The 27,713-nt window shown below is 39.4% G+C and overlaps 1 protein-coding gene across 4 annotated transcripts in view; it reads left to right on the top strand.

Moving 5' to 3' along the window:
* The window catches only part of nbeab (neurobeachin b), a 206,088-nt gene that overhangs the window by 112,805 nt on the left and 65,570 nt on the right, over positions 1–27,713 (top strand). For 3 of the 4 annotated variants that reach the window (XM_053320448.1, XM_053320449.1, XM_053320450.1), the window contains 5 exons: positions 2,982–3,043; positions 7,184–7,248; positions 9,499–9,607; positions 11,879–12,045; positions 21,215–21,339. In XM_053320448.1, the coding sequence (XP_053176423.1) occupies positions 2,982–3,043; positions 7,184–7,248; positions 9,499–9,607; positions 11,879–12,045; positions 21,215–21,339 (528 nt within the window). Of the gene's footprint in view, positions 1–2,981; positions 3,044–7,183; positions 7,249–9,498; positions 9,608–11,878; positions 12,046–21,193; positions 21,340–27,713 lie in introns of all 4 variants that reach the window. The other variant, XM_053320451.1, reaches the window with a different exon arrangement.

The following is a 27,713-nucleotide window of genomic DNA, read 5'->3' as shown; positions in this document are numbered from 1 at the left end:
AACCGATATTAGTTTCAGAGGTCTACGCAGAGAATGACAGCAGACTGAAAGAATGCACTGCTGTGACTTTATTAAAGCCGGTTCCTGAAAGAAATTGTCTGACGCCACTTGTCTACTTCCCTGAGCATAGTTTATTTGTATACTTTTTATATTGCCAGTTACCTTTAATGGCAATGATTGGAAATGCCTCCCATTGCTGCCAATAGGTTACTGTTAAAATGTCATGTATTTTGCTCAGCTCATTTGGTGTTTCAAGCGTTTTAAAAATATATATATTTTCTTAAATCAGGAGTTGTTACTGCTATTTACGTTTCAAAAGTAATCAACCTTAACAAGCTTACATGTGAGCAGGTCCCTGTGTATTTGACACAAACTGATCTTGTCAAAATAATTGGTGAAATGATTAATTGATCTCTTGTCTACAGTCATTAAAAGGACATTTAAAGTAGTGCTGATTGCATTTTTAAAAAGTTGTTTCCATTTTCCGTGTCCCAGGCAGTTAATTTCCACAAACAGGCAGTTTTTCCTTAATACATCATGCATATACTGTACATTATATACATATGCAAATAGACATGTGTGTACATCACGTACATGTGGCCAAAGCTACTCGCTCAAACTCAGGGGAAAGGAATGAAAAATCAGGTAGCATAGACTTGACAAGTGTGAATATGTCTGTTACCCTTTCACTCAAAGTCTGTCAGCAGACTGACCAAGCTGACAAACCAGAGCTGAGCTGAGAGTGTAACCCCACAAACAAGGTCGTAGATAGACAGCTTGAGCCTCAGCACTCCTCACCAGATATGTTTAACCCTGTCTGGGTCTGAGAAAAGTGCACCCTGACATGGATTACAATAGGTTTATCAGACTAAACAAATGCCCTGATTTATCACATGCTCTTTAAATCTTTTGCTTTATTGAACCACTCAAGTCTTTCCTAGTTATAGTGTGTTTGTCCAAATGGTGGAGCTGAGATTGCTGTCCTTCTCTCTCTCTCTTTCTCCTTTTCTTCCTGTCCCTTCCTAGGCTCACAGTTGAAATACTGTGCTGTAGTGCAAAGGCGCTCCATTTACCAGTAATTACCAGCCATCCATCACTCCTTAGATTGCCCGGGGTCGAGCCCCCCTGTGCCCCGTGTGCCCCTTTGCCTCACCCTATTCCTTCACCCCCCACCCTCTTTTGCAGACATGTGGTCACTGCGGCAATTATGTTGAGTGCACCCTGAGCTTTACACTTGGAGTCGGTTGGTAAGGCCTGAGTGTGAACACTGCTGCTGTTGTGATGCCTGCCGCCTGCTTCTTGCTGTCCCCTGCGTGGCCCAGCCTGCCGGCACATCACCCCACAATGCCACATTCACCCACGCCTTAACCCTGCCCTGTTTACAGGAAGGGACTGGCAGGCCGTGTTTAAATAGAATGCATTTAGTTTGTCTACCAGCACAAGACCAGGGTCAGTTGGCCACCTGACTTCTGTGTCAGACTAGACTGACTTATGGCTCAGCATGTCACTGCTATAACAAAGGGTCAGCCGTGGCACAGTGTGTACAAGAGAAGGGTCACATCCTTTCAGAGTATTTACAATACACTCTCTTGGATAGTCTCCACTCATGAATAGAGACGGATGTAGTATTAGCAACCAGTTCAGTGTTCGGAATATTTAGGATTCTGTGTTGTATTGTACAGTATTTATATAAGTGAAACTATGTTGTCTGGTTGACCTGTTATGGTTAATCCTGAACTGTCTTCAACAATATAAATCTGAATTAAAATGACATAGATAACAAGAATTTGACTTCATGAATTATATACATTTAGTGTTTCTCATCCAACCAAAGTAGAAACTAACAAACACTGCTGATGTTACAGAATCTTAGCAGTAATGTGACACACTAGAAATTTGAATTATAATCTAATACAAACATTAATAACTTGATCCTAACTATTATTTTGTTGTTGTCCAACATTATAGCAGTCGTAGCAGGTGCTTGTCTTGTATTTTCAGTTTTGATGATGGACCTACAATGTTGTCCACATTTGAATAGAATGCACAGAGAAATTTTAACTTTTTATCCACAGTACAATAATACAGAGATGATGTTGCAGATGTCTGTCTTTTACTCCCTGGAAGGTGTTCAGGTACATCATCGACATACTACTACAAAACATGTAGTAATGTGACCATTATTGCATTATTACAAAAAATAATAGGCATGCCACTTGAACCACTATCACATATTGTGGGTGCTGTATACTGGACAGTGCACATCCCATGCACTCATTAAAAATAAGGCGACTGAAATCTTTGATTAAGAATATTCAGTTTTCTCCTCTGATTGACATCCTGTCACCCATGAAACAATGGCAGCTGTGTGGCACATAGTTGTACTGCTGGCAGTATATAATGAGGCCTGGAGAATTGCTTTCTTTTCTTTACTAATGACTGCACCTTTAATGGCTCTCTGCAGAGTAACAGAAAGAGCTGGAGGTGCAGAATAAGGGACCAGTTGCAGCCATTGTTTCTGCAAATGAGCTTTTCACACCTGCCCTTGTTTCATTAGAGCGTTGTCTGCTTCTGCGGCTCTCGCCGTCTACAGAATGGAGATGAGGGAAGAAGCTGTGAATGTCTGTGTTCACTTCTGTGAGCACATGTGCATGTAAAGTAGGTGTGAGTGTGTGTGTGTGTGTACAGCAGGGCTGCTCACATCTACATGTGTGCATCTGTTTTGTGCAGATGAAAACATTTGTTTTTTGTTATATTTTTATAAAGTGTAAATTGGAAGCAATTAATGAACTAATCAGAATATATATGTTTAAGAATAATGTATACATGGTTATCATGAATATTTCATGCTACATACATAATGAAATAACTATCTACTGATAAAGCCCACAGATATTGAATAATGAGAATGTTAAATAATACACTGACTATCGTGGTTAATATCTTATTGTGTTTGTGGTTCATCTGTTTTGTCTCCACAGGTCTAGTGTGCATGAAGTCAAGCACATCAGTGGTGGAGCTTGTCATGCTGCTTTGTTCTCAAGTGAGTTTTTTTTTCTTCCTTCTCCTCACAATCTTCTCTCTCAGCCTCCCTTTGTTTTTTTTGTCTCATCTTTTTTTCTCTGTAATATAATGTTTTTACTGTATTTTCTGCTCATGTGCTCCTCAAAATGTTGTATGGCATCAGTTGGTGGAGATGTGCAATAAGAAACCTATTGTTGAATAGAAAATCTGGCAAATTTGGATGATTAAACAGTCCATTTTATTCATCTCTATATGTATGCATATTTTAAACAGAGATTCGGTCTTTATGTAGCCCATATCGCAAAAAAAGTTCAAAAGTCTTTATTTGTAGTTAATTATAAGGGCAATGTCTTAGATCAGAGAACAAGTTATCTAATCTCTGCTGGAGTTTTGTTTATCATAGTTTTCTTTTTTTAAATGTCCCATAAGCGAATTAAACTTAAATTAAACTGATGACAACATGCAGCTTCATACAGAATCCAGTGACTTTCTCACTACACCTCAGAGCTTTAATCCCTAGCCTTCTTTAAGAGAAACGAGCCCCACCTCATGCAACGCTGCAAGTGACTGATCACCTCCAAGCTGACCCTCTGAATCTCTTGTTAAGCCCTTGTTTTAGAGAAGGTCAAAGCCCCAATGTAGCAGTTAGAACAGGAGATATTTAACATACCTTCTGTCAGCCCATCAGTCTTGCATCGGGAGCCCATAAGGAAGCCATTACTTGGTGCCTCTTTGTGAATCCAGACTGCAGGGCCAGAGACTTGAAGAGGTGGATTGCCACTATGTGTGCTCCATGGTATCTGCCATCCAAAGCCCTCTTCAGCAGGGTGCTCAGCCTCTGTTATATGGAGGCCATTATTCAGGGGCTTTCCTCTAAAAAATGTGCATAAAAGGGGCAGCCAGCATTGAGTTATTGTTGTTCTTTTGAAGGTTTTTGACAGGCTACTTTTTCTCCCGCTTTTCTGTCTGTAGAGTAACTCTGGGAAGTTGCTTTTTCCAGCTCTTGGATTTATTGCAGATGAGATCGTCAGCATACTGTTAGGGGTCTGAGTCCATCCCCCCTTTACACAGACAGCATTAATGCACCTCCAGAGGTTCCTGCCATTAGAGGCTCTGGGGATGAAACACAGGCTGAGATATCGATCAGACAGTGAGGCCTTGAAACTGGACCATATAGCTGGGTGTCCTTCTACAACCTTCCAGATAGAGATGAGCCATTGCTTTGTATACTAATACCAGCATCAGTCATGTTACCAGCTAATATGATATGTAATGAAAAATCATACTATAAAGATGCATAGTTTATCACTGTCTCCTACATTACTTCTTTCACATGACAAAGCTGATTCAGGCAGAACTGCTTTACCATGCTTTAGCATACACTGTAACATACAATATACTCCTAATTAATGTCCTCTGCGTCACATGCTGTATCTCAAAAAGCACAGCAAGTTTTCTCACATGGAGGTTGAGCTTTGGCTGACATCACTAAAATGTCAGCTTCAACGTATCCCTCACATATTTCAACACTAATGTTTTAATACAGCAAGGAGGGCACTTAGCTGACCTTTAGTCCCTCTCTGTTTGGTGACCTGTCAGTTTTATGAATAAATTAGTGCTAATGATCTGCCTTTTCTTATTTATGCATACTAATCACAGCAATCATCGTGTAGCTGACCATGGCTGCCGACACTATGTGTCTTTCCTCAGCCTGGGCAGCTGAATGAAAAGGTCAAGCGACTCTGTTTCTTGTAACAGCTTAAACATACAGGGGGGATCTAGAGTGGAGCCACAGAGATTTAGCGATGGAAGGCCTCCAGATGTGGAGAGTATAACGGAGCAGATAAAAGCAAAGGCTCCTGCACACTGACAGGTTGGATTGAAACACCACAAATACTTAGTGACCTGCTGAATTTCAGGAAGATGAAAGTGGGAGGAGAGAAAATCTTCTCAAGGCCAGCAAGCTGTTGTCTCCTGTTGGTGGTGGTATTTTCAAGGATAAGTGGAAGAATGGTGCTATTTCCCAAAATTAACCTTCAGCATAATCTTTGATCATCTGAAATTTCCCAGTTTGCACAGTATGTCAGAGAGGTGCAAGTTTCTGTTCTTTTTCAGTTTAATCGTTCAGATGAACCTAGTTTCCAGCAGCAGTAGTGAGCGAGCAGCTGATGAACACATTTTTTTCTCAGGAGTTTTTGGAAACTAAACCTGAGATGACAATGTCAATTGAAAGTTAAAATTATGTCCGGTCACCAGAAACATGACAAAAAGGATCCTAATCCATGTCTGCTGGATGTGTAAGTAGGAAGTGTTCGCTGAAAAGTTAGCCATAATACATATGCACATATAATATGCAGAGACTTTATCAGTTTGTTGTGGAGCTCTTCTGCTCCCAAACGGCCAATACCTCAATTGATGCATCTTAAAATCCCCAGATTATTATTTTATTTTATTATTTTTATCCCAGCCACTAAACCAAGTTCCAGTGGCTAGAGGTGCTGCACTCTCCTCATGGTTTACATTTACATCAAGGATCACATCTCATTCTAAAGGAGGTGCACGTCAGGCCTAATTGTCTTCAAATGGGCAGCAGAGGACTTTTTAAAATCTCTGCAATCAAAGGCAGCCTCCTTTGGGAGCTCTGCACTCCAGTAAAAAAAAGACAAGAAAAAAGAAAGTCTCTGAAGTGCTATCTGAGCTGTCAACAAGCATACCTCAGACAAGATAGCAAATTTGACTAGTTCTTGCTCCATTGACCTGCTGCCACTTTCCTGCCATTGCCCAAGTGTCATATTTGCCTTGATTTCCGTATTTATTTTTGTCACGTGAGTGTGGTGCAAGGAGAACCTCAGAAGACTGACTGTACATGATCCCTGTCTAAATCAAGAACAGCTTATTCCAGGCAGATACTGTAGCAGAGGAAGGGGTCACAGGGAACATTTGGAGACCAGATGCTCAGCAGTTTGTCAGCACCATCTCCCTGACTTAACGCATCATAGGGTCAGACTGTGTACTCTTGCATGAACCGCTATGTGTCAGGCATGACAACTGTGTACAAAAACACATGCCCATACATAATAATGTCAATGTCAGTTATTGTGGTACTGTACAACAAATGCTACTTACAGTACCTTGTGTACACACTGACATAGAACAAGCTGTGTATGTGTGAACAAGGTTTATATTTCTCCATTTATTCTTTCTGTTTGAAACAGACAGTAATATTAATTGAAAAATTGAAATGGATAGTCGTGTTCAAAGGCCCTTTATCTATATGAATAGACTTCAATTGTATATACATTAACAGCCCTCAGGACTTAAAAACCTTTTTCCTTTCATTTTTCCTGTGTTTTCCCTCTTCTTTTGAACTGTGGCCTTCTCTGTTTTCCATTCCATTTGCACCTCAGTGAGGGTACAGGAGAGCCGAATTTCCCACAGTGAAAGGCGCGCTCTCAAACTGCTTTTTAATCATTTCCAGAGCATGTTGTGAGGCAGCAAGTGCTGGCAGTCCGGCCCAGGGCTCGGATCCCTTCCAGGCGCACACTGCAGGGCTCAGTAAGCCTGCTCAGTAATCTGTCACTGTAAGGGACAGAGGAAATGGCTGTATTTAAGTGAGAGGATACAGTTTCATCCCACAATTACATCTCTCCTGTGTTTACAGATCTTTTCACAGAGGAAGAAAGGATGGTCACACATGTGGTGCAGGATTTCAGCTTTTTATAGCCATCACTTTTTCCTCAAAGGACGTACGAACGAAATGCTTTCTTTACCTACTTGAATTACAAGCTATCAAATATAATCTCAATTACAGTTGAAATATGCAATTTGGATGGTGACATGTGATTCTTGTCATGCATTTCTGAAAGATTTTGTTGCATATTGGATCAAAAGGAACATTTCTTACTCACTGCTTTGCTATTTTACTTTTTGGCTGTGTGAGAAAGTGGGGTTTTTTTGTTAAGTTTATTTTTTTTTGCTTTCCTGCCTCTGTGATACTTCAACAAAATTGGCCATTTTACATGGTGTGTCTAATATCATTTAATGGGATTTAATTGTATTCAGTTTTTTTTCTGGAACTTTAACTATTTACAGCCTTAAAACTAATCAAAAAGTCAGAGCTTCATTGAATAACAAAATAAAAAAAACTCTCTCATTTCAGGAGTGGCAGAACTCCATTCAGAAGAATGCTGGCCTGGCATTCATTGAGCTAATCAATGAAGGAAGGTAATGTATCCATTCACTGTAGGTTTAATCCCTCAGCCAAGCAGTCATTTATCAATCTTTTTTGTTATCTGTATGTGTATTTTCTTTTTTTCTTCATTTCTGGCATTTGTAAAAATGTTGTTGGACAAAGTAGAAGGATGAAGAAAATCTCTAAACCTCTTTGTTGGCTTCTCTGTACGGGGTAAATGTAAATAAGATTGTGGTGAGTGGTTGAAGTAGGAATGTATATACACTAGCTCACTGTCTGCCTCATTATCTCTCTCTATCTTTGCCAGCCTTACTGTATTTCTAAATATCTCTTGTTTCTCATTCTCTCTCTGTCTCTGTCTCTCTCTCTCTCTCTCCCTCTCCCTCTCTCTCTCTCTCTGTCTCTCTGTCTCTCTCTCGCTCTCGCTCTCTCTCTCGCTCTCTCTCCCTCTTCCTCTGCTCTCTGGGTGTGGCCAGACTTAGTGTTTTCTGTAGAGCAGATCAGGGGCGGCTCAGCCTCCTTGCCCATCTGCTGACCCATCTGGCCAGGCCCCCTGTATCCCAGCCTCTTTCCTCAGTCCAGCTAGGCTTCTCTCAGTCCCCCGCTGGCCCTGGAACAAAGAGTTTCAGTCAGTCGGGCCACACGGTGCTGTCCAGGGTGCTGCTGACAGATACATAATTTCCCGGTCTTACTCAAGTCTTCTCACACCTGCTCTGCTTAACTAGGCAGATCTAGAGAAAGCTAGTCTGTTACCTCTGTGTGCCTTACAAGGCGTGGCTGACACAGACCATGTATCTGTTGTATGTTCAACAACAGGGAGGTATTTACGTGCTGTTCCTCTGTTTCATGAAAACAGAGGAACAGCAGGTTACATGCAAACCTGTAATCAGATGCACTAAAATACACAGAATGAAACCTTTAATTACTTTGAACATAAACTGATCTTTCTTCTTCATTATTGATTCTCTTTTCTAGCATGACTGTACCATCATCCATGCCAGAGTCCGGCCTCAGGTTACCATATTGACATAGCTCAGTATAGACTCACAAGTACATTCAGGATTATTTTCTGTTTACAGTAATTTAATGGCATTGCTTTAAAGCCCCAAAAGTTAAGTCTGCAGAGATCACGGTGTTGACTACTGACTTATGTTATGAAAAGACAAAGTATATGGTACTTGGAGGCACTCAACAATAAAACATTTTGAAATGCAGTATAAGGTAATGATTTAGAACCAATTTAGCACTTCAAAAGACTTCTTCTATTCTGATCCATAAGATTAGAGATCATTTGTCTTTGAACTGGTTTTATTTTTATGATTTTGATTTACAGCACATGTGTGATCACCAGATAAGGCAGTGTTCAACTAGGGTATTTTAGGTGATTGCCTTTAGCCAAAAAACAAGGGTAAAATCCAGTCTTAAGTGTGAATAATTGTGTTAATAAGAATTCCTTATCTCTGAGATAATAATGCAAAAGTGTAGTGCAGAGTGTGTATGGTTTTTTTCAGTCTTTATCACTTGTCAACTTGGTTTCACATCTATTCTTGGTTTCAAAACAAAGCTCGGCGTTGTCAGCCACTCTCTTTGAACACTGAACGTCTGTCTATTAATGAGTGCTTGTCAACAGTTAAAGAGGCAATAGCAGCTGATGAATGCAGCCTCTGGATTATTGCCTCTCCTTGGGACAGGAGGGAAATTACAATCTGTATCAAGCACTGGAGAGGAACAGGGGCTCCTTTTAATTAAAACAAAGCTAGCCTAATGGGGTGTAAAATGGCATGTAATCTGCACACAATAGCCAGGGTGTTTTTTTTTCAAATTTTAAAGATACTGGAATTTAAATTAGACTGTGGGCAGGGTCTCCACAGTCAGTCATGTGAGAAGTTGTCTACGGCCAGACTTGTCAGCAATACAGGTGCAGGGTTGATGCTCTGGTCAGTGGGAAGGGATGCCCAGTCAATCAAGAGTGTGCCAGACAGGCTTCAATGCTCTAATGACACTCCATTCCTTCTCTTAATGCTACAGAGAGATCCGTCACTGACCTGCAGCCCCGCAACATATCACAGAGCAATGATGCTGTTTACTAGTCCATTCTTTCAACAAATACAATGTCACACAATTCTGACAAGTTATATTTTACCTTAACCTTGCGCCTTCCTTAGGGGTGTCATTACAACAGGCTATAGCTAATGCAAATGCTATATTTCATAATGAATAATTAATAGCATGCGTTTGAGACATGCAGTCTGGTTTATTTAACTTTCTCTGCAATGTTAAAGGTTGCTCTGCCACGCTATGAAGGACCACATAGTGCGGGTTGCCAACGAAGCTGAGTTCATCCTGAATAGGCAGCGAGCAGAGGACGTCCACAAACATGCAGAGTTTGAGGTACAAACTGTGTTCTTTCTTGCTTTTCTAAATTCAAGTTAAATCATTTGCCTTGAAAATAGACCATTTTGTCCATGTGCTAATTAACCCTAAACAAATCCTATTAGCATGGAACAGACATCCAACTGTATATGTTCAATAATCTCATCCCTCTGTGTCCTCACAAGGATTAAATTCTCACCAGTACAATTCTTTATAAAGGAATTCAATTACTTGTAGCAAAGGGATATGCCAACAATATTAATTTAGGATTTTGATATGAGCTTTTCCAACCAACTTTGGGGGTGGCCTCCTGAGTTTACATTTAGGCCACCCACATCAAACCACTCCCGTTTCAGACATGAAAGGAAAACTAATGAGGTTATAGCAATTTGTGAATATTAATTTTCTTGCAATGATGGTGCATTACAGTTTCCTCTGTTTGTATTAAACCACCATAAGAAAGAAATTGACCTTGTATTATTGGATGCAGGCTCAGGTTCAGCTGAATAGCACATTAAATAAACAGAATACAATAGAAATGAATGGAAATTTTTTTACTGTATTAAAATATAGTGTTGTTGTAGAACATTAGAGGACGTGTGTGTGTGTGTGTGTGTGTGTGTGTGTGTGTGTGTGTGTGTGTGTGTGTGTGTGTGTGTGTGTGTGTGTGTGTGTGTGTGTGTGTGTGTGTGTGTGTGTAATCACACAAACGTGCCAACACAAGCCTACACACACATACACATCCTATCGTCACCTCTGTTAACAGCTTGTACATGTTGGGAGTGATGAGTTTCTTATCTGGAAAAAGCAGCCATCCTCAAACAGCTGCTTGATATACAGTTCTTGAGGATCCTTGACCTGGTAGATAAACTGGAAGAGACGGCTAGATATGCAATGTCAGGAGAAGGGGGAAGTGTACCTGGCCCCATCCGTTCTGTCTGCCAACTCCAGACAGCCTACACTTTTCATCTAGGTCTGACGTTACTTTATTACCCACTCTCCAAGATTGAAGATTCAGGACGCAGATAAGACATTTTTACAATTAAGTTGGTGTCAGGGTGAAGCGTCATATGCTTTAAAGTGATAAATAACATTTGATATTTGTCACAGCATCACGTGGTAATGTGAGGTGACAAGCAGAGATTGAGTTATCTCCTTTATGAAGAATATGTTGAAGTATACTATCTGACAGAATTCAAATTTGAAGCAGGAAATTCAATTAACTTCCAGCTTCTGTTAGCAAATTAGGTTTTGAATATTAGCAAGAGTTCCCCCAGGGTGGCACAGTAAGACAATCTTGTTTCAGCAGCAAAGATAGAGTCAGATGTGCTCCTCTAGATTACTTTTAGCCACCTGGAACACTTTTTCTCAGACGCACTGACTTCTGGAACTTGATTTAAAACCAATATTAAAACACAAATCTATGTATTTTAGCTATATTTCACATTTTGGATACTTTATTTTCAACACACATTTTTTTTCTCACATTATTTCTTTTGCGTGTATTGTGCAGTTAGGCGTGCAGAGACAAAGGAAACGATTACTGTAGATAGAAAGCAGGATGACATGCAGCAATGAAGGTCAGCTGCAAGAATCAAACCACGGACGTTGTGATTATGCATTTTTTAAAACTTTATCATCTTGACACCTAACATATTCCCAAATACTGAATCAAGCATTATTTACATCAGATTGTTGTTATCTTAAATGTATTGCAGGTTATAAAAAAGGAGTGCATTCTTATGTTACATTTTGTCCTAGAAAATATAACTGCATATTTACATTTAACACCATTACTATGAAGCAAGACAATGGCATGCCCTTTGGTATAATGGCAGTGTAGCTTTGTTAACCTTGACAGCGGTATTCTTTGTGGATCTATTATAGTATTTCCCCTTCTCCCCTAATAGCACTATCCACAGCTACCTAGCAGGGAGCCTCATCTGTCCGCATTTAGGGAATGGACTGCCTTCATCCGCTCGCCATGATTTACTACACTCCTCCAAGGGAGCAGAAATATATCTCTCAGCCGTCCACTAATATCTTTATGCACTCAAGTGTGCTGAATGAAGCCATAACATTCTTCAGCGTGACAAATGCTCCATTAGAGGATATATATTATTCTGGCTTTATTCAAGTAAAATATTCTCAAATGCTATTACAACAATGTCAGACATCACTTTTGGCAGGGCATACTGTACCTAAAGCCATAAATATATGATGATGTTCACACATTATGTTGCCCCCCCCCCCCTTCCCTTCTTTCTTTTTTTTTAAATATCAAATTAGTCCAACTGTGCTCAATATGCTGCTGATAGAAAAGAAGAAGAGAAAATGTGTGACCACCTGATCAGTGCTGCTAAACACAGAGACCATGTGACGGCCAACCAGTTAAAGCAGAAGATCGTCAACATCCTCACCAACAAGCACGGTGCCTGGGGGACACTGGCCCAGAGGTAAGCCCCTTCACTTTGATGTATGAAGATCACATTTAGACCAACACGGGCCACGTTAGGTCCAACCTAGAGGACAAAAGTTACCTGTTCACAAAATTCTGCAGTGATGGGATGGGACCACCAGTTAATGTAATTTTCCCAGAATCCAATAGGGTCAGCGATCTGGTCAGCAAACGCAATTACAGTGTGGAGTGGCTTAATCCCCTGGGGACAGCTGATTGGCCAGTTGTTCAACAGACCGGGGTGGAAGATGGGGGGCTGGGGGTGTTTCTGCAGTGTTGTCCAGGCATTCATTGACCCTCTCAGTAACACAGAGCAGCACCTGGTGGTAGTTGCAGACTTCCCCATGGGCCCTGTTAAAATAACCGCCGGCTCTCCTGCTCTGCCTCCCACCACTCGCCTGCATCCACATGGTCCCACAGACACCACTGCAGAGGGGAAGGATCAAGAGCTTGTTATATCAGAAGGCCTTTCAAAAAAAATATTTGTATTGAGCTAAGAGCTGAGAGTTTGACCATGTATCTTGTGTTATAGATCTAAGTTACAGTATGCATGCAATTGTTCAAAGTATATGATGAGAGAGGTTCAGTTATGCTTGCAGGGGAAACTGTAGTACTGTTTGAATGCTCATTACTGTCTTTTTCAACAGTGAAATTCAGATCAGTGGAATCAAGTCAGAGGCAGAGTTTAAAGTAAAACCAAATATTGATCTGAATATGTCTGTTTATCATGCTGTGAGCTGCATCCTGACAAAGATCAGGCACTCGAGAGAAAGTATGCCACTCTTACACAAACCACCGCTGCTGATTTGCCAAAACGAATTTTGCCTCTTTGCTGAAACAGTAGCTTTTGGTTTTCTTTTTTTCATTTTTTTTTGAAAATACAATGCAGATGTGTAACCGTGTTTGCTGAAATTGGGTTTGTTTCATATCTTAAACAACGTTTACCGTTGTCAAGAAAAATATTCTAGCTCGTGTAATTACTTTTTACGGCTACATGACTCGCTGTAAAGTTCAAAGATTTTTCCACCCAAAACAGCAGATGTCATGAGCCGCTACATTTGGTTTCTTTTTTTCATGGATTGAATAAAATAGTTTGGAAGCCTATGGGCTACTGTTGCTTGCTATGTGCTTCATGATTCAGTTGTAGCTGTATTGGCATAATTCACTCTACAAAAATCCTTTTTTTCTGTTGAAGTGGTTCATTTAAGAATTACAAGAGGGAGCAATATTTTAAACATATTAATGTATGTACAAGGCCAACAAAGCTGAAAAGAAAACAAAAAAAAAAGATTATTTTCAATGGGATTGAAACATAAATAAATCAGTGTGTCTGTGTGTAGGTGTTACTCTTTTCATAGATGGAAATTAAAGAGCTTCAAGACAAAAATTGTGCATTAACAAAAATATATCTAAGCTCATATTTAAATTTATAGGTATAAAAATGTTGCATTAATGTTTTTCATTATAGATATGGTCAAATGAAAAAATATTTTGGCAGTGATGGAGAAGAGTGCAGATTTTCATAAAATTGACTGAACCTTAGCAGAAGTACCCATGGCAAAATCTATTGGATTGAATTCTGGGCTCTTGTTCAAATATTTATGGAGTCCCTCTCAGACGCATAGCATTTGCATTGAAACAAAAGGTTATTGAGCATGAATGCATTGTAAATGATACCGCAAAACTTCCAACAAATTCAAATTTAATGGTAACCTGCTGGTGAAGAAAAATGATGCAATATGCTCACAAGCTCAAGGCAGTGTTGCAGTTCAACAGCTTAGTCTTATTCAATGCTACATTAACTTTCCCATTTATGCTGCTCTTGTAAAATATAAAGCCCTCAAGCATTTTGAGGTGGCTGTCTGTTATATCTGTGTGTGTTTGTGTGAGTGTGCATGTGTGTGTGTGTGAGAGAGAGAGAGAGAGGCAGAGAGAAAGAGAGACTTTAGCTGTTAATATTTGTTTTCACCCTCGTGTACTGAAATTGCTTTGCCTTTTACTCCTAAGTTCTGCCTTGAGACATGCCAAAGGATATTTATCATTTGTGTAGAATATATTATAAACAAAATTATTCTTAGGCAGGCAAGACACAGGAACTAGTATGACTTGTAGTTATACCCCCCTTTTACCAGTGTGCATTTGCAACTGTAGTCATTAGATGGGTATTGCCACCTGGCCTGCCATTAAGAGGTGCATGTGTTTGTCCCGAATTACAGACATATGCAGCTTATCTGCACCTCTGAGGGCCACTCCATTTTGAGCTGTTGTCTTCTGTGCGGCAAACAGTGTAAGAAATTGTATTGCAGCACGTATGACAACAGCCGACGACAAGGAAATGAACTGTGCAAGGCTTGAAAACAGCTGCTGTGCAGTCATGTGATCTGAGAGGAGAATAACCAGATCAGACCCTATGGTGGCCTGCTAGATCATACTATATGCTTGCTTGATGATGAATGTCCCCCTGTATAGAGCCAGCATAGGAAAATCAATACTCCTCAAATTGAAACAGTATAGGGTGGTATTGATCCGCCGCGCTAAATCAAAACGAGGAGGCTTTGATACATCTCCCCAAGACAGCTCCCTGCCCAGTAATGACACACTATCAATTTTAGCTTTACACTGATAAATCAAGTTGAAAATTGGATGTCAGAGTTTTTTCCAGGGAGAGAGTGATTTTCCCTGCCCCCTGGTCCCCTCTGTTGTTGACCTCTGAACCCTGCCAGTGGATTATAAAGTTCAGACTTGTCTAAAGTGAAAGTAGATGTCAAGGCAAGGCTGATGAATTCATTCAAGAAAATCATCCACCATTTTGGTAACACTGGACTACTTTACTGTGGCAGTATTATAAATATCTCTCCTTCTGCAATTCTCTCACACTGCTGAACAGTAAATTAAACAGCAACTGTTCCACACACATTAAAACGGTTACAATTACACAGTGACTGGTACATACCAGCTTATAGATATTTATATAAATTCATTTCTGTTGCATTTTTTAAAATGTAGAATTATTTTGTTTTGTTTTTCTGCATCACAGAAGTGGTTATATACAATTACAATTTACATATACAGGTAATGTAGCCTTACACAGACACACCTATATTGCTGACGCTTCAACTAAAATACTAACAACCTGAAATTCAGTGCTTCTTTGCCCTATGATTCACTTCTATTCATTTACCAACACTCCTCAGGAACTAATTGTGGTGACACAACCAACCTAACAGATAAGTAAAAGGGGCTGAAGGAGACAAACCTCCTTTTATTCCCATGCGAGTGTCCATGTTCACATCAGCAGCATCACTGACAGCTGACACGAGAGCCTCCGCTGGCCCCCACAGCAGACCTTAACCTTACCTGACTAGTCTATTGATTGTCAACATTTCTTCTGTATAATTACTTTTTTGTAGCAGACGAGAGAAAGTAAAATGGCGGCATATATCGATCTGCAGCAAGACAGTGAAACAGCCGTTTCCCTTGACTAACAGTGAGTTTCATCTCTCACACGTGATGAATGGTAACAATCTGCCTGTGGATAATAACTTTGTGATGGAATGAACCTTTTTACTCATGATGTGCCCAGAGTACTTGGTCTTGCCTGAAAGGGTTATCAATTCTAATAGAAGTCCACTAACACAATGGGGGGTTACACCCAAATGGCCTGATAGTCTCACAGGGTTTGACGTTTGTTAACCTCTCCAGGGCAGAAAAGGAAGGCCAAGGTCTCTGGTTGAGCCATTGAGCATAATATTAAAAAAAGTAATCTCGACAGTATAACGCACCTAATTCAAAATATGACCTTTTCTCACATCCACAGTAGCAAGATGATCCATTCTACTAAACAGTTACTTTGTGTTAAATAGTAGAATATTAGTAGTAAGAATATATTAGTAGCATTTAGTATCACCAGGAATTACTGTTAAATAAGATGCCTTCAAATCACCATTTTTTGCTAGATAAGAGGTTGTAAAGGATGCTATTATGTCTTCCACCAAAGACCTATGATTTTCGAGTCCACTCTCGAGCGAGAGTTAAATAGATCTCCATTTAAAGCAGCTTGCAAGTGATAATGTTTTTTATTCTTCTTTTAATTAGATCTTATTTAAAACATTATGCTCCTTTTGTTCTTGCAAACTGATATTCTACTTGCATTTGTTCTTGACCTACACCGGGCTCTGTTCCCTTGGGGCACTCTTAACCTTGCACACTGTGCTAATTATCTCTGGAAAGAGGCCCATTCACACAATCATCAATTTCATCGGGTGTTGAAATTGAGCCGGGCATCGCCTGACTGTGCCCCATGTCCGACGAAAGATGGAGATCCGCAAAGCTGGCGATCCAAGAGAGTTCACCTACAGTACAGTATGGCTCTTCATCCCTCGTCTGATAGCGTCCATCTGTCTTCATTACACCAGATGACCTGGAGTTTATACTGTTGCTGCTGTGTGTTGTTTCCCTTTTGTCTTTGTCCTATACCCATTGCTCAGTGTGTTTACTCTCCATCTCTTCATCTACAAAAGAAAAGTCATATCCAATAACTAGAAGCACTTGGATCGTAGCTTAATGTCCTCACGTCTGCATCAGTGTTGAGTGCAGTGATAATAAGAAATGGAGAAAATAAAGAGATGAAAGTTCTGTGTACCATTTCCAGCCCTCTGTGATAATGTGATCATGATGTTGGCCACAAAGTCACTTAACACTTGGCATGCGCATCATGCATGATCAAACTTGATGTGTTTTTATAGAGGAAATTACTCAGTATTTTTTTCTCGGTTTATAGGTTACTTTGAAAGCAGTGGGCTGAGAAATGCTCATCCACCATATGGTTCCCAGTCACCACTTTTTGACGCACAGTGTCCGTGTGTGTTGTTTTTTTCTCGATGTTGCAGCAGTATGTTGAGGAATGTGGCGTAAAAATGCTCACCAAAAGAATGCACTGGTTGACAGACTATTTTTTTTCTTTTATTTTGCATTTCGTCGGTTTCTACTTTCTGGCTGGCTACACAACGATTTTCGTGATGTGAGGAATCCCTATCATTAAGGATGCATATGTGTGGTTGTCATTTTTATAGATTCAAAAGGATGGTTTCAGGAAAGTAATGTTTGGTTGAAAAAAAAAAATGTCCTTATTTTCCTAGACAATCCTGTTTGGATTATGAATGAATGTGTTATTTTATTTTATTTCGTTTTATTTTTAAGTATTTTCAAATAAATATTTGAATCACTACTTTTAAATACAAAACAGTGACAATTGCATCTCAAGTACATTCCTCATGGACTCATAGTTGGAGTCTATTAGGACAACTGAAAATGAAAGAAAAGATCACTTGTCCTCAGAGTAACACTAAAAACTGACGTGTGTGTGGGTGTGTTTGTGTGTGTGTATGTGTGATAGAAACCAGTCACTGCTCCTTTGAATAGAATTGTCACTGATTACTGGTATTTATTATAATTACCCCCTACTCATGTCACCAATGGAAGCTTTTAAAAGGAGTATAATGGTGTTTTATTGAATCAGCATGTCCCTGTCCTTCCTCCCGACCGCCTCACACAAATCTCCTCTGAGCATAAATAGAATAAAAAGGAAATCCTTAACAATGAGATCCTCATCTGTCTGCAATCCAGCCCTGTGCATGTTTCACTTGGCCATTCTTGTTTAAGTGACTTAAAGCCATGACGTTAATTATTAAGCAGATGGACTTAATTAGTTTTATTATTTCAATTACTATTATTTCAATAATTGCATCTTAATTGTAGGGATTTGAGCCAGTTTGGAGTACTCTGATGTAGCTGACTTGTAATTTATACTTTTTGTTTTCCTTTTACTAATGTGGCCTTTTACTGAGTGTTTGACTACTTTTGCTTTTTTGCAGACAATTCAGGCCTCAAGCAAGCACCTTTAACCTGGTAATAGAAACGCTCTTTCCATGCTTTGGCTCAAGTTTACTCTTACTAGATCATCAATACTGCTCTCCAAAGAATCAGAGAAAATATGTGGAAACAATGTTTTGCTGCCCTAATACAACAGTAGTGCTATGAATATATCATCCTCTTTTCCATTATGGGCTCTTGACAGCTGTCGAAAGTATCTCTCTTTTCTAGAATGATATTATAGTTTCCTATAAAACTGTTATCAATCCCTTTATTTTTCTTTTCCTCTTTTCCTCCCCATCTTATTGTGAATTATGCCTGTCAGCTTCCCCTTTCCTTTTACAAACAAAACACATTCCCAGTAGGCTGAGGTGTTAGATCTGGCACCTCAAAAATCTCAACACTCAGTCCTTGAGGAAAGATGTGCTTTAAATACCTATTTGAAAAAGAGGAGAATAGACGATAGTCCTCTTACACATTTATCCTGCTGCACTTAGCAAGTCTGAAAGCATCCATAAATAATGGTGCTCCCGTTTCCTGTAGTAGGTTATCAGTGCTGGAAAATTAGCTTTTAAAATGCGGTTTGAAATCCATTTGGGTGATTGATGGGTGACTGGACTAATAAATTTTGCCAGTAGGAGGAGGCCGGCTCACAGTCATTCTTTATGGTTGTCATGAAACCAGACACATTTGATGTGGAAAATAGGGAGGTCTCGAAACAACTCTGCTTAATAAAGAATGCTATTGGATGGACAATTTGTTGTTGTCACAGAGACAATACAGACAACCAGCTTTCTATTAATAATTCTGTTGCAGGAATTGTGTTTTACCACCTCTACTGAAAATATATTGTCTGTAGTGTGTGCACTTTCTTGCCAAGTACAATTTTACTATATGGGATTGAGTCAAATATGCATGCAGATCACATTGATTTTGAGATAACATCAAAGTTATTTGTTTTACCCCCCCCCCCCCCCCCTCCCCACACACACTCCTAAAATATGGATGTGTGGTTTGGTGGCCCGAGGGCTCTGAAATCCTGTGTGTGAGCTCAGTAGCACCTGGCTGCAGATCTCCACTGGGAGTCCAATCCTCCTGAACACTTTCTGGACCACCCTCAGAGAGGAGGTTCCTTCAGTACGGCACTTTGGCACAGTCAAAATCCGGTCTAGTATTGACCACATAGTCTAGAGTATCACAGGTTCTAGTCAAACACCAGAATACCACATCCAAACTGAAACCATCTGCACAGGACAAAATTTTGGCATCAAACTCCTTAATCAGTCATTGTTGGGAGTGTGGTTTGTTGTTGCATTAGATTTCTGTTTAAGACAGATTAATTTATTTTGGCTGAAAGCAAACTTAAACTTGGACACAAATGAGTGTCCTTTAGCGAACCAAATAAAACGCATCAAATACAGTTAATACTGGTAAAAGGAAATCTTCAAAGGGGAGGATTTATCCCCCACTGTCATCTGCTGTCTATTTGCACTAAGAATTAGGGGACATAATCTTCAGCAGTAATCGCCCCGGTTGCCTACAGTGGATTTACATTTTTCACACTGTGTAATCTTGCGTTTACAATATCATTTACGTGGGTTTCTCCTTTCCACCCACTGACATCTCTCTTTTCCTCAGTTAAGCTTTAAGGGAGATTGACAGGGGACAAGCTCAAGGCGTTAGTCTTGCTTTGCATGCAGCGGCTCGTGATACTCTGTGCATACAACGTGTGCACACATGCGCGCACACACACATACTCAATTTTGATTGATATTTAACTGAAACTGAGCTCTTGTTGCTGTCAGAGCCAGGCTAAGTCTCCTGAGCCTCTTGATTTCTGACATTTGTAGATATTATATTCATGGAGCAAGGAGGCTGTATTTTGTGATGTGATCCCCTGTAACACTTTAATCTGTTTAGACTGCCTCAATACTATGGCAGGGAAGGGGGCAGAAACCATACAATGAAATAGAAGGCTGCCAGCCAAGCCATTACTGTATCCTGCACACACTGAAAAATCTTGGATTTGGACATATAGTATAGATCCAAGGTTTCATTTGTAGCTTTGGATGGCTTTTTTGTGCTTTTTTTATAATATGAAGGTAAGGACAACATTTTAGATAAGAACATGTTATACATCATGTAGTTCCTGTGTATGGATTAAATAGCAATAAAAATGTCTGTATGAATGAAACTGTGTGATATGGGATTGTTTTAGCCTATCCACACATACTGTTATGTAGCTGTTGAAGTTCAACCAAAACAGTGATGGCACATTTCCTTACATTTAGATTAAAAGAAAATGAAATGAGGCAGTCACCTCTATCCCAATGTCAGCTGTACACAAAATATTTGAATCATTGCTATTTCTTTAACTAACCTCTTCCCTGTTAAGGGTAAATTAAGACAAGACTTTTTTTGTGCTACATTTCCCTCCAAAGGAAACATAAAGGCTTTGAAATAGCTCCAGCTAGTGCACAGTTGGAACAAGCAGCACTTAGTAACCTAATGCTAGTCCTGATGCTTAATGGTTTGCATTAGCTGCAAGCAATAAAATTATCCCAGGTCCTCACTAATGTTGGAATAATCATTTATAAAGATGGTTACCACATGCTGGAACTGTTTTCTTCTTTTTCTCTTTTTTACGACCCTAATTCGCTGTTATTAATAATGAATAAAAATGCAATTTTCTGTCGGGTTGCTCCAGGGCTCTGGGAATCATTTCAATGAATATTTCAGCACATTATTTTAATCATGGCTCCACATATGCAGGGAGGGGGCTTGCTTTATAGGCTCATGCCTCAACCGCCCCAAGACCCCGATCATTAAACCCCACGCTGTCTGCGTTGAGGTTCCTACCTTTGATTTACAAGACTTGTTAAAAAACATTGTAAAAAAGGAGGCAAGCTGTGCCATTTATACTTGTAATTTGATGCTGTATTAGTTAATGGGAGTGCCTGTGATTTATGTGCGCAGTGGTTGCTGCTGCTCCCTGCTGTTCTGATGCTATGGGCTTTAGTAGAGCTAACATTACTGGGCCTCTGCAGAGCATGCCACTAGTCAGCCTAATAAATCTGCTATCTGTGGCCTGATTTTTCTCCTCAAGATGTTTTCCTGTGATAAGGAAGTAGCTGCTGTAACCAAACTATCAATGAGAGGTGTGTGCTCTGTCTAAACTGCCTGTCTTCTTGTCTCTTTCTTTTTTCTTCTTTTAATACTTACATTTCAAATTTTCATGTTGTGAGTGCACATGCAATTTGTGATTGTACTTAACTGTCTTCTTGTCTCTTTTATAGTCAGTTGCATGACTTCTGGCGTCTGGACTACTGGGAAGATGACCTGCGCCGGAGGCGGAGATTTGTCAGGAACCCATTTGGCTCCACCCACTTGGATGTCTCATGCAAGACATTGCAGGAGTATGGTGAGAGCTGAAAATTCCCACATTTAACTTTGAATGTCAGTGTTGCCGTTAAAGCATCATAGAAAACTTTAGCATATTATTCAGCAGAGGTTAAGGGTCATTTTTATAGTAACATATTTATGAGTCGTGTGAATTGAATATGACACATCTATTTTATTGCACTTTTTTATTTCCATCAAAACACATTCTCAGGAACAAATTGGATTTCTCCTTTTACTGTTTTCTCCTCTTTGCCTGAAACTTTTCTTATTGACCTGGGCAGTCTTGTAGTGTTGCCCACCACCTTGTGTCAGTTTTGCCTTATGTCATGCAACACCGACTTTTAAAGGAAAGCAGCCCAGTACTATTAAACACCCCTGGCCCTTCTGTCCCAATGTAATTGAATAGCAGAGCGAATTTATTAAAGGCACAAGGGTGAATGAATTGATTCTGAAATTAATGGAGTAAGCACCTTCTTTATAGAAAATAGAAAACAGGCAATGGATTATATTCAGGGTAGCCCTATAAAATGACTGGAGACTTACAGCAGCACATACATGATGACCACAAGCTTCATGTGTATCTCAGCATTGAGCTACTGATGCTGACCGTTGGCTTGGTTCAGGATGTCATCTGGCCTCTTTCAGCTGCTGTATGAAGATCATTGCAGCTCTGCAGATAAACACATGCCAGCTGCTGCCTCGGCTGCAGGTGGTCCATATATGAGACACACATGCAATAATTGCACCGTCTGCTTTAGATTTTGTAGTAGTTCTATTATTTTTAGCCATATGCTAATTTTGCAGGCTTTTGGTGATGTGTTGATACTGTAGTCGGGAGGAAAACACAGCAATTAGCAGTCTTAAAGGACCAGTGTGTAAGATTTAGAGAGGGATTTAGAGTGAGGTTTCAGATTGTGAACAACTGTAGATACCTCACCCTCCCCCTCCAAGCATGTAGGAGAACCTACAGTGGTCACAAAAAATGTGAAAGGCCCTCTCTAGAGCCAGTTTAGTTTGTCTGTTCTGGGCTTCTACAGAACTAGGCACTGTAATGTGGCAGGGTACATAGAAGAGGATCCCATGTAGATATAAAGGGCTCGTTATAAGATAATGGAAACATTGCAATCCTTGTTTTCAGGTGATTATACACTATAACGGATAATACACTTTAACAGAGTATGTGGTCTGTTTCTTTACTTAATTAGAGAAACTAAAAAGAGAGACTATTAAATTGACTAAAACAGAAATATCAATAGAAAAACAAATATTAAAAGCTATCAGGGAATTTCAGTATCATCTGCAAATAAATTACATGAATATAGCCTCTAACTGTAAATGATAACCAGTAAATAATAATAGTAGATAACTTGGATCAAATTTATATAAAATCTGAGAGGAAGATTATAGTGAAGGCAGCAGTATATTATATTTTGGTGGCATCTTTAATTACCCTCTTTAACCTTTACACAATTGCTCAAATTCTTTGGTCCTACTATATGTGTGTATTCTCTCATTTAGTGACTTATATAACATATTTCCTCCAGAAAATTCCAAAAATAGCTGTAAATTCAAATCACAGGAATATGCCTCTGAGATAGCAGTTTTGTTTCTGTTGTTTGACATTAGTGCCTCAGTGCAGTTGACTGAAAACTTGTTGAAGCCCAGCTGGCATGTGGTGGTTTTAATGAGCGGAATAATGTATAAACTTGTCAAGTGAAAGGGATCGCCTGCGGTCGGATGGCCCTCTTGCTCTCCTTGAGAGGTGAGCTGCACTTTCAGGATTATTCCAGCAGGCTTTGATGTGGTTGCACAGCGTAGGCCAGGTTTTGTTATGAGCTGAAATGAGAAGGATCTTTTGTTCTTTTGTAGAACTTCAGTAGATTTTGTTGGCAGAGACAGTTGGCAGTTTTTTGTTTAAATGTATTATGACAGGTTGTGTTTTTTTATGAATATTCACTTTTAATTACCATGGTATTAAAGATAAGGCCTATCTTTAACAGATAACCCTGGTGCAGAGGCTCAGAGGTGGATATCCATTAGTCATAATATCCTAACTTTGTTTCTGGGATTTGACAGGGAGGACTCTATAGAATTTTTTAGTGGGTTACTGTTGCTGCATAGGCACCAGAGAAGTAAAACAAAGCAGCTTGTGTGAGTTGGCCATTGAGGGTCGTTATTAAAGCTTTAAAATCTGCAACTATTGGGGGAACAGTAGGTTGTCCAAATTGAATACACAGTTTCTGGTTTGACAGCAGGATATGACAATATACGCTCAGCCACAATGCTGTGTTTGAAGAGGGCAGACTTACACTGTTGTGTTCGCAGTAAACGTCAGTCTTACGAGCTCACTTGGGGAAAATGAAAGTGAACTGGAAAGATTTTTTTTTTCTCACAAATAACATTTCAGTGAGTGAGTGGCCTATGTCGTTTTTTTTTTTTTTTTTTGACAGCATCCAAGAATCTCGCACTTTTCTTTGAAACTGTAGATCATCTCTGAAAAATTAACATTGTTCCTAAAAGTCATACAACTGAAATTCTCCAAGAGTGGAAACGTGGGGAGGAAACTTTTCTTTTTTTTTTTAAAACAAGTTGATTTATTGGCAAAACCAGTGCACCAATGTATTCTTCATAATCACTTTTGTGCAAAGTGTGTGTCTTTGTGTGAGTGTACATTGTGGATGTATGTGATGGGAGGTTAAACTCTACCTCGTTGTCTATTAGCGGCATTGACAGCTTAGCCAGCACATTCTGTCTCTGCCCTCTGCCTGTAATAACCTGCCCTGTTACAGCCAGCCACTGCTCAGTATTAGAGTGTATAGTTAGGTGACTGGAATTGGGCAAGCATGAAATGGAAGTCACGTTAATATTGATCCAAGTGTTTAACGGGGTGTTTTACCTCCAGGTGTCCTTGCTGTCTCATTTCAGGTGAGGAGCTTCTCTCTCAGAGCTGATTGCCCCGGGCAGAGATCTTTATAGCTCTTTACTGCAGCAGAGGCACCGGCCTCGTGATGCGATATTAACCTTTTGTAGCTTTACAATGAAAATACATTAAACTGTGAAAAATTACATCAGGACATTTGCTAACATTCAAATCCAGACATTTGAATGCAACATTTCAGTATATAGATACATGATTTGCTCAGAAACAGCTGGAGTTCAGGTCCAGATGAGAGTATTATTAGACACTGCTGTTAATGTTTTGATGGGGAAAAGATGAGGTTGTTTGTAACCTCTGGCAGCACAGTAGACATGCACGGCACATCCCAGGATATTGAATAAAGATCACCCCAAGAGGAAGCGTCTGCACTGTATAAACTCCCCTACATCAAAGTTATGATGTTTACTTTAACAGTCTCAAAACACACACTCTGCAAAACGGATGGCTTGCATCACAGGAAGTATGAAGCTGTCATTTTTCCTCTCATTTCATCTTTCAGTGCAGAGTAAATAAAAGTGAAGAGACAGAGGGCAGAATTGCATCGCTTTAGCGGTAATGCAATCCCGTGGACACAACTTTTTCTCTCCATGTGGAATGTGGAGCCTGTGGAGAGGGTGCGTAGGAGGGCAGGATCTGAAACAGATAGAGTCTGGGAAACGGAAGAGATATATTTAAAACATTCTATAGAGCTCACGTTATATAGGGATGTTGGGAAGATTGCTCAAAACACTGATGTACATTACGAGATAGTGTGGTAAATAAGAGATGGAACCGTGTAGTATTACGTGTTATCTACGGACTTGACAGGATGAGACATGAAACAGAATAATTCCTGCAAAAGCTCGAAAGTTTAAAGTCTGTGTTTAGGAAGAGGTCAAGATAGCTTTAGCTGTGTCTAAAATGTTGCCTGTCATATCAATTGACAAACATTCAGTGATTTCTTCAAGAGCCCTGCATTTGACCTTTTTCCAGCATATTATCCAGATCTTGCATCACTTATCAAACCACCTCATGAAAACCTTTCAAAATGAGCAACCTGAGGAATTTTGTGTTTTATTTATAGTCGTGTATATTGAATTACCCAAGTATTTGTGTGATCAGCTTCTTTTTTTTTTCCTCTTGAGGAGAAGTACCCATACAAGTTAGTTGAACCCTAAGTAAAACATGATGTGGATTTTTTTTTTTGAGGAGTGGTGGTGAAGTGGTTGAGGCAGGGTGTGTAACACATAGGAGACTCACAAAAGCACATGCTTGCCGACTCCTCTGAGGCCATAAAAAAGAAAGGCTAGTGCCACAAAACTCTCCAGCATAGCAGTATATGAAACATGGACCCTTGGCAACAGTATTATGGTAGATTCAACAGTCTTTTAAAGGCCTTTAAACTCTTATCTATTCCATATTGAATAGTAAAACTACTGAACAATGAAATGTTTCCAAAGTTTCTCTGAGAATATAAAGTTTATTTCAGCAGAGCTTTCGCTTGTTCACAAAATAATACATTTACTTGACTTCATTCCCCCGTGGCTTCCAGGAAGATCATAATTTCTTTGTCTTGTGTCAAATAAAATATCGTTGCTCATGATTGTTCTGTACTAATGCAACTCAACTTTGCATTTATTAAATTAAAAATACAATGGAATTGACATTTTAACTTCCTGTAAAACTGTCACTTTTTAAATAAAAACAGGGAATCTTTAATGGTGACCTCATCCTGTTTTACTAGCTGTGAACTTAAAATCGATTCAATAAGATCATCACAATTTAATAAAACAAAACCTGCTGTTCTGCTCCTTCCACCAAATCAAACTAATATGTCATTGACTTAAACTTAAAACGTAGTCTCTCACCACGTTACATCAGCAGGAAAAAGGCCATGGGGGTCTCATTATAGGGTCTAAAAAGGATCACATTCCTTTCTTCCTTTGATTTTCAAGATTGCATTCTAAATCATTATAAAAATCTAAATATAATTTTAGTCTCAGTGTCATATTTCTGTGATGGAGGTTTGTATAATGGCCAACACTATGCCTTAAAGGTCCAGTGTGTTTGATTTAGTGGCATCTGGCTAGTGTTTGTTTTGTCTGTTCTGGGCTGCTGTAGAAATATGGTGGTGCAACATGGTGGGCTCCATGGAAGAGGACCCCACTCCCGCTCCCTATGTAGATTTAAATGACTCATTCTAAGGTAATAAAAACTCAGCAATTCTTTTCAGGTGATTATTCACTAATAAAAACACATGTTTTAATATTATATTTAATTAATGCCAAGTCTGTTCTGCTAGATGCCACTAAATTGTACACACTGCACTTTTAAGCCTGAGGAAACAATTGAAATGCATCCATCTCTCTTTTTCTATTCTATTTCTAAAATATCTCCAACTTCAGAATAAAACAAAAAAGTTTTGAAAGTTTTGTCCACATTTTTATTTATTTATTTTTATTGCGCCTTTATTTAACCAGGTTAGTCCAATCTCTTTAACAAGGGAGACCTGGCCAAGATAGCAGCAATACAGTTACAGTATATATATAAAGTATACATACTTATATACAGACAGCATGGACTCCAGAGCTTTCACCAGATCTTTAATATCAGTCAAGGGTACGAGGTCCTCTTCCATGAAGCCCACCATGTTGCATCACCATATTTCTACAGCAGCCCAGAACAGACAAACCAAACACTAGCCAGATGCCACTAAATCAAACACACTGGACCTTTAAGGCATAGTGTTGGCCATTATACAAACCTCCATCACAGAAATATGACATTGAAACTAAAATGATAGATTTTTATAATGATTTATAATGCAATCTTGAAAATCACAAGATCCAAGAAGAGATCCTTTAGGTGAACATCTCGGACCCACATAAATGTAGATTCCCATAGTAAGTAAATATTTTCAGCTTTTTTTCTAGAAAAATGTGCAGAACTAGACCATCTATCCCTGTTGAATCCTTCGGTCACAGCTGGCAGATCTTCATCAGTCTCCAATGGGGTCGCGAAAGCTCTGCAATGCACTTTACTGAGTGTAATTAGTGCACTCCAAGGCAGTTCAACTCTGTGATTGAACAAGAGGACCCTTGAGACTGGTGATTGGTGGCTTCTTCTGGCACTGTTCCTGAAGGACTTGAGAGCAGACATGACATGAAACTGCTGTCATTCTTTCAGCGATGTTGAAAAGCCATTGGCACTGGCTTCTGGTGAGCTGCTGACTTTGTAAAGTTAATTACATGGATGCTAGTTGGTGTGACACGACATAAGCCAAGATTCTTCTATTCAGTGTAAATTTTACCAATTGATTTAATGAAATACAATTTTAATAGGATTTGAGAGAAATACTCTAACCCTAACCCAAAACTGAAACATCTGTTTGTAATTGTTCTCCTTGGTAGTTTTATGAGTTTTTGTCATTTTGTGTTTAATAGCACTCAACCAATTAAACAGTTTTTCTAAAGATC

The sequence above is a fragment of the Scomber japonicus genome, chromosome 6, assembly GCF_027409825.1.
Source record: "Scomber japonicus isolate fScoJap1 chromosome 6, fScoJap1.pri, whole genome shotgun sequence".
Taxonomy (NCBI): domain Eukaryota; kingdom Metazoa; phylum Chordata; class Actinopteri; order Scombriformes; family Scombridae; genus Scomber; species Scomber japonicus.
This window is presented reverse-complemented; position numbering and strand designations above follow the sequence as displayed.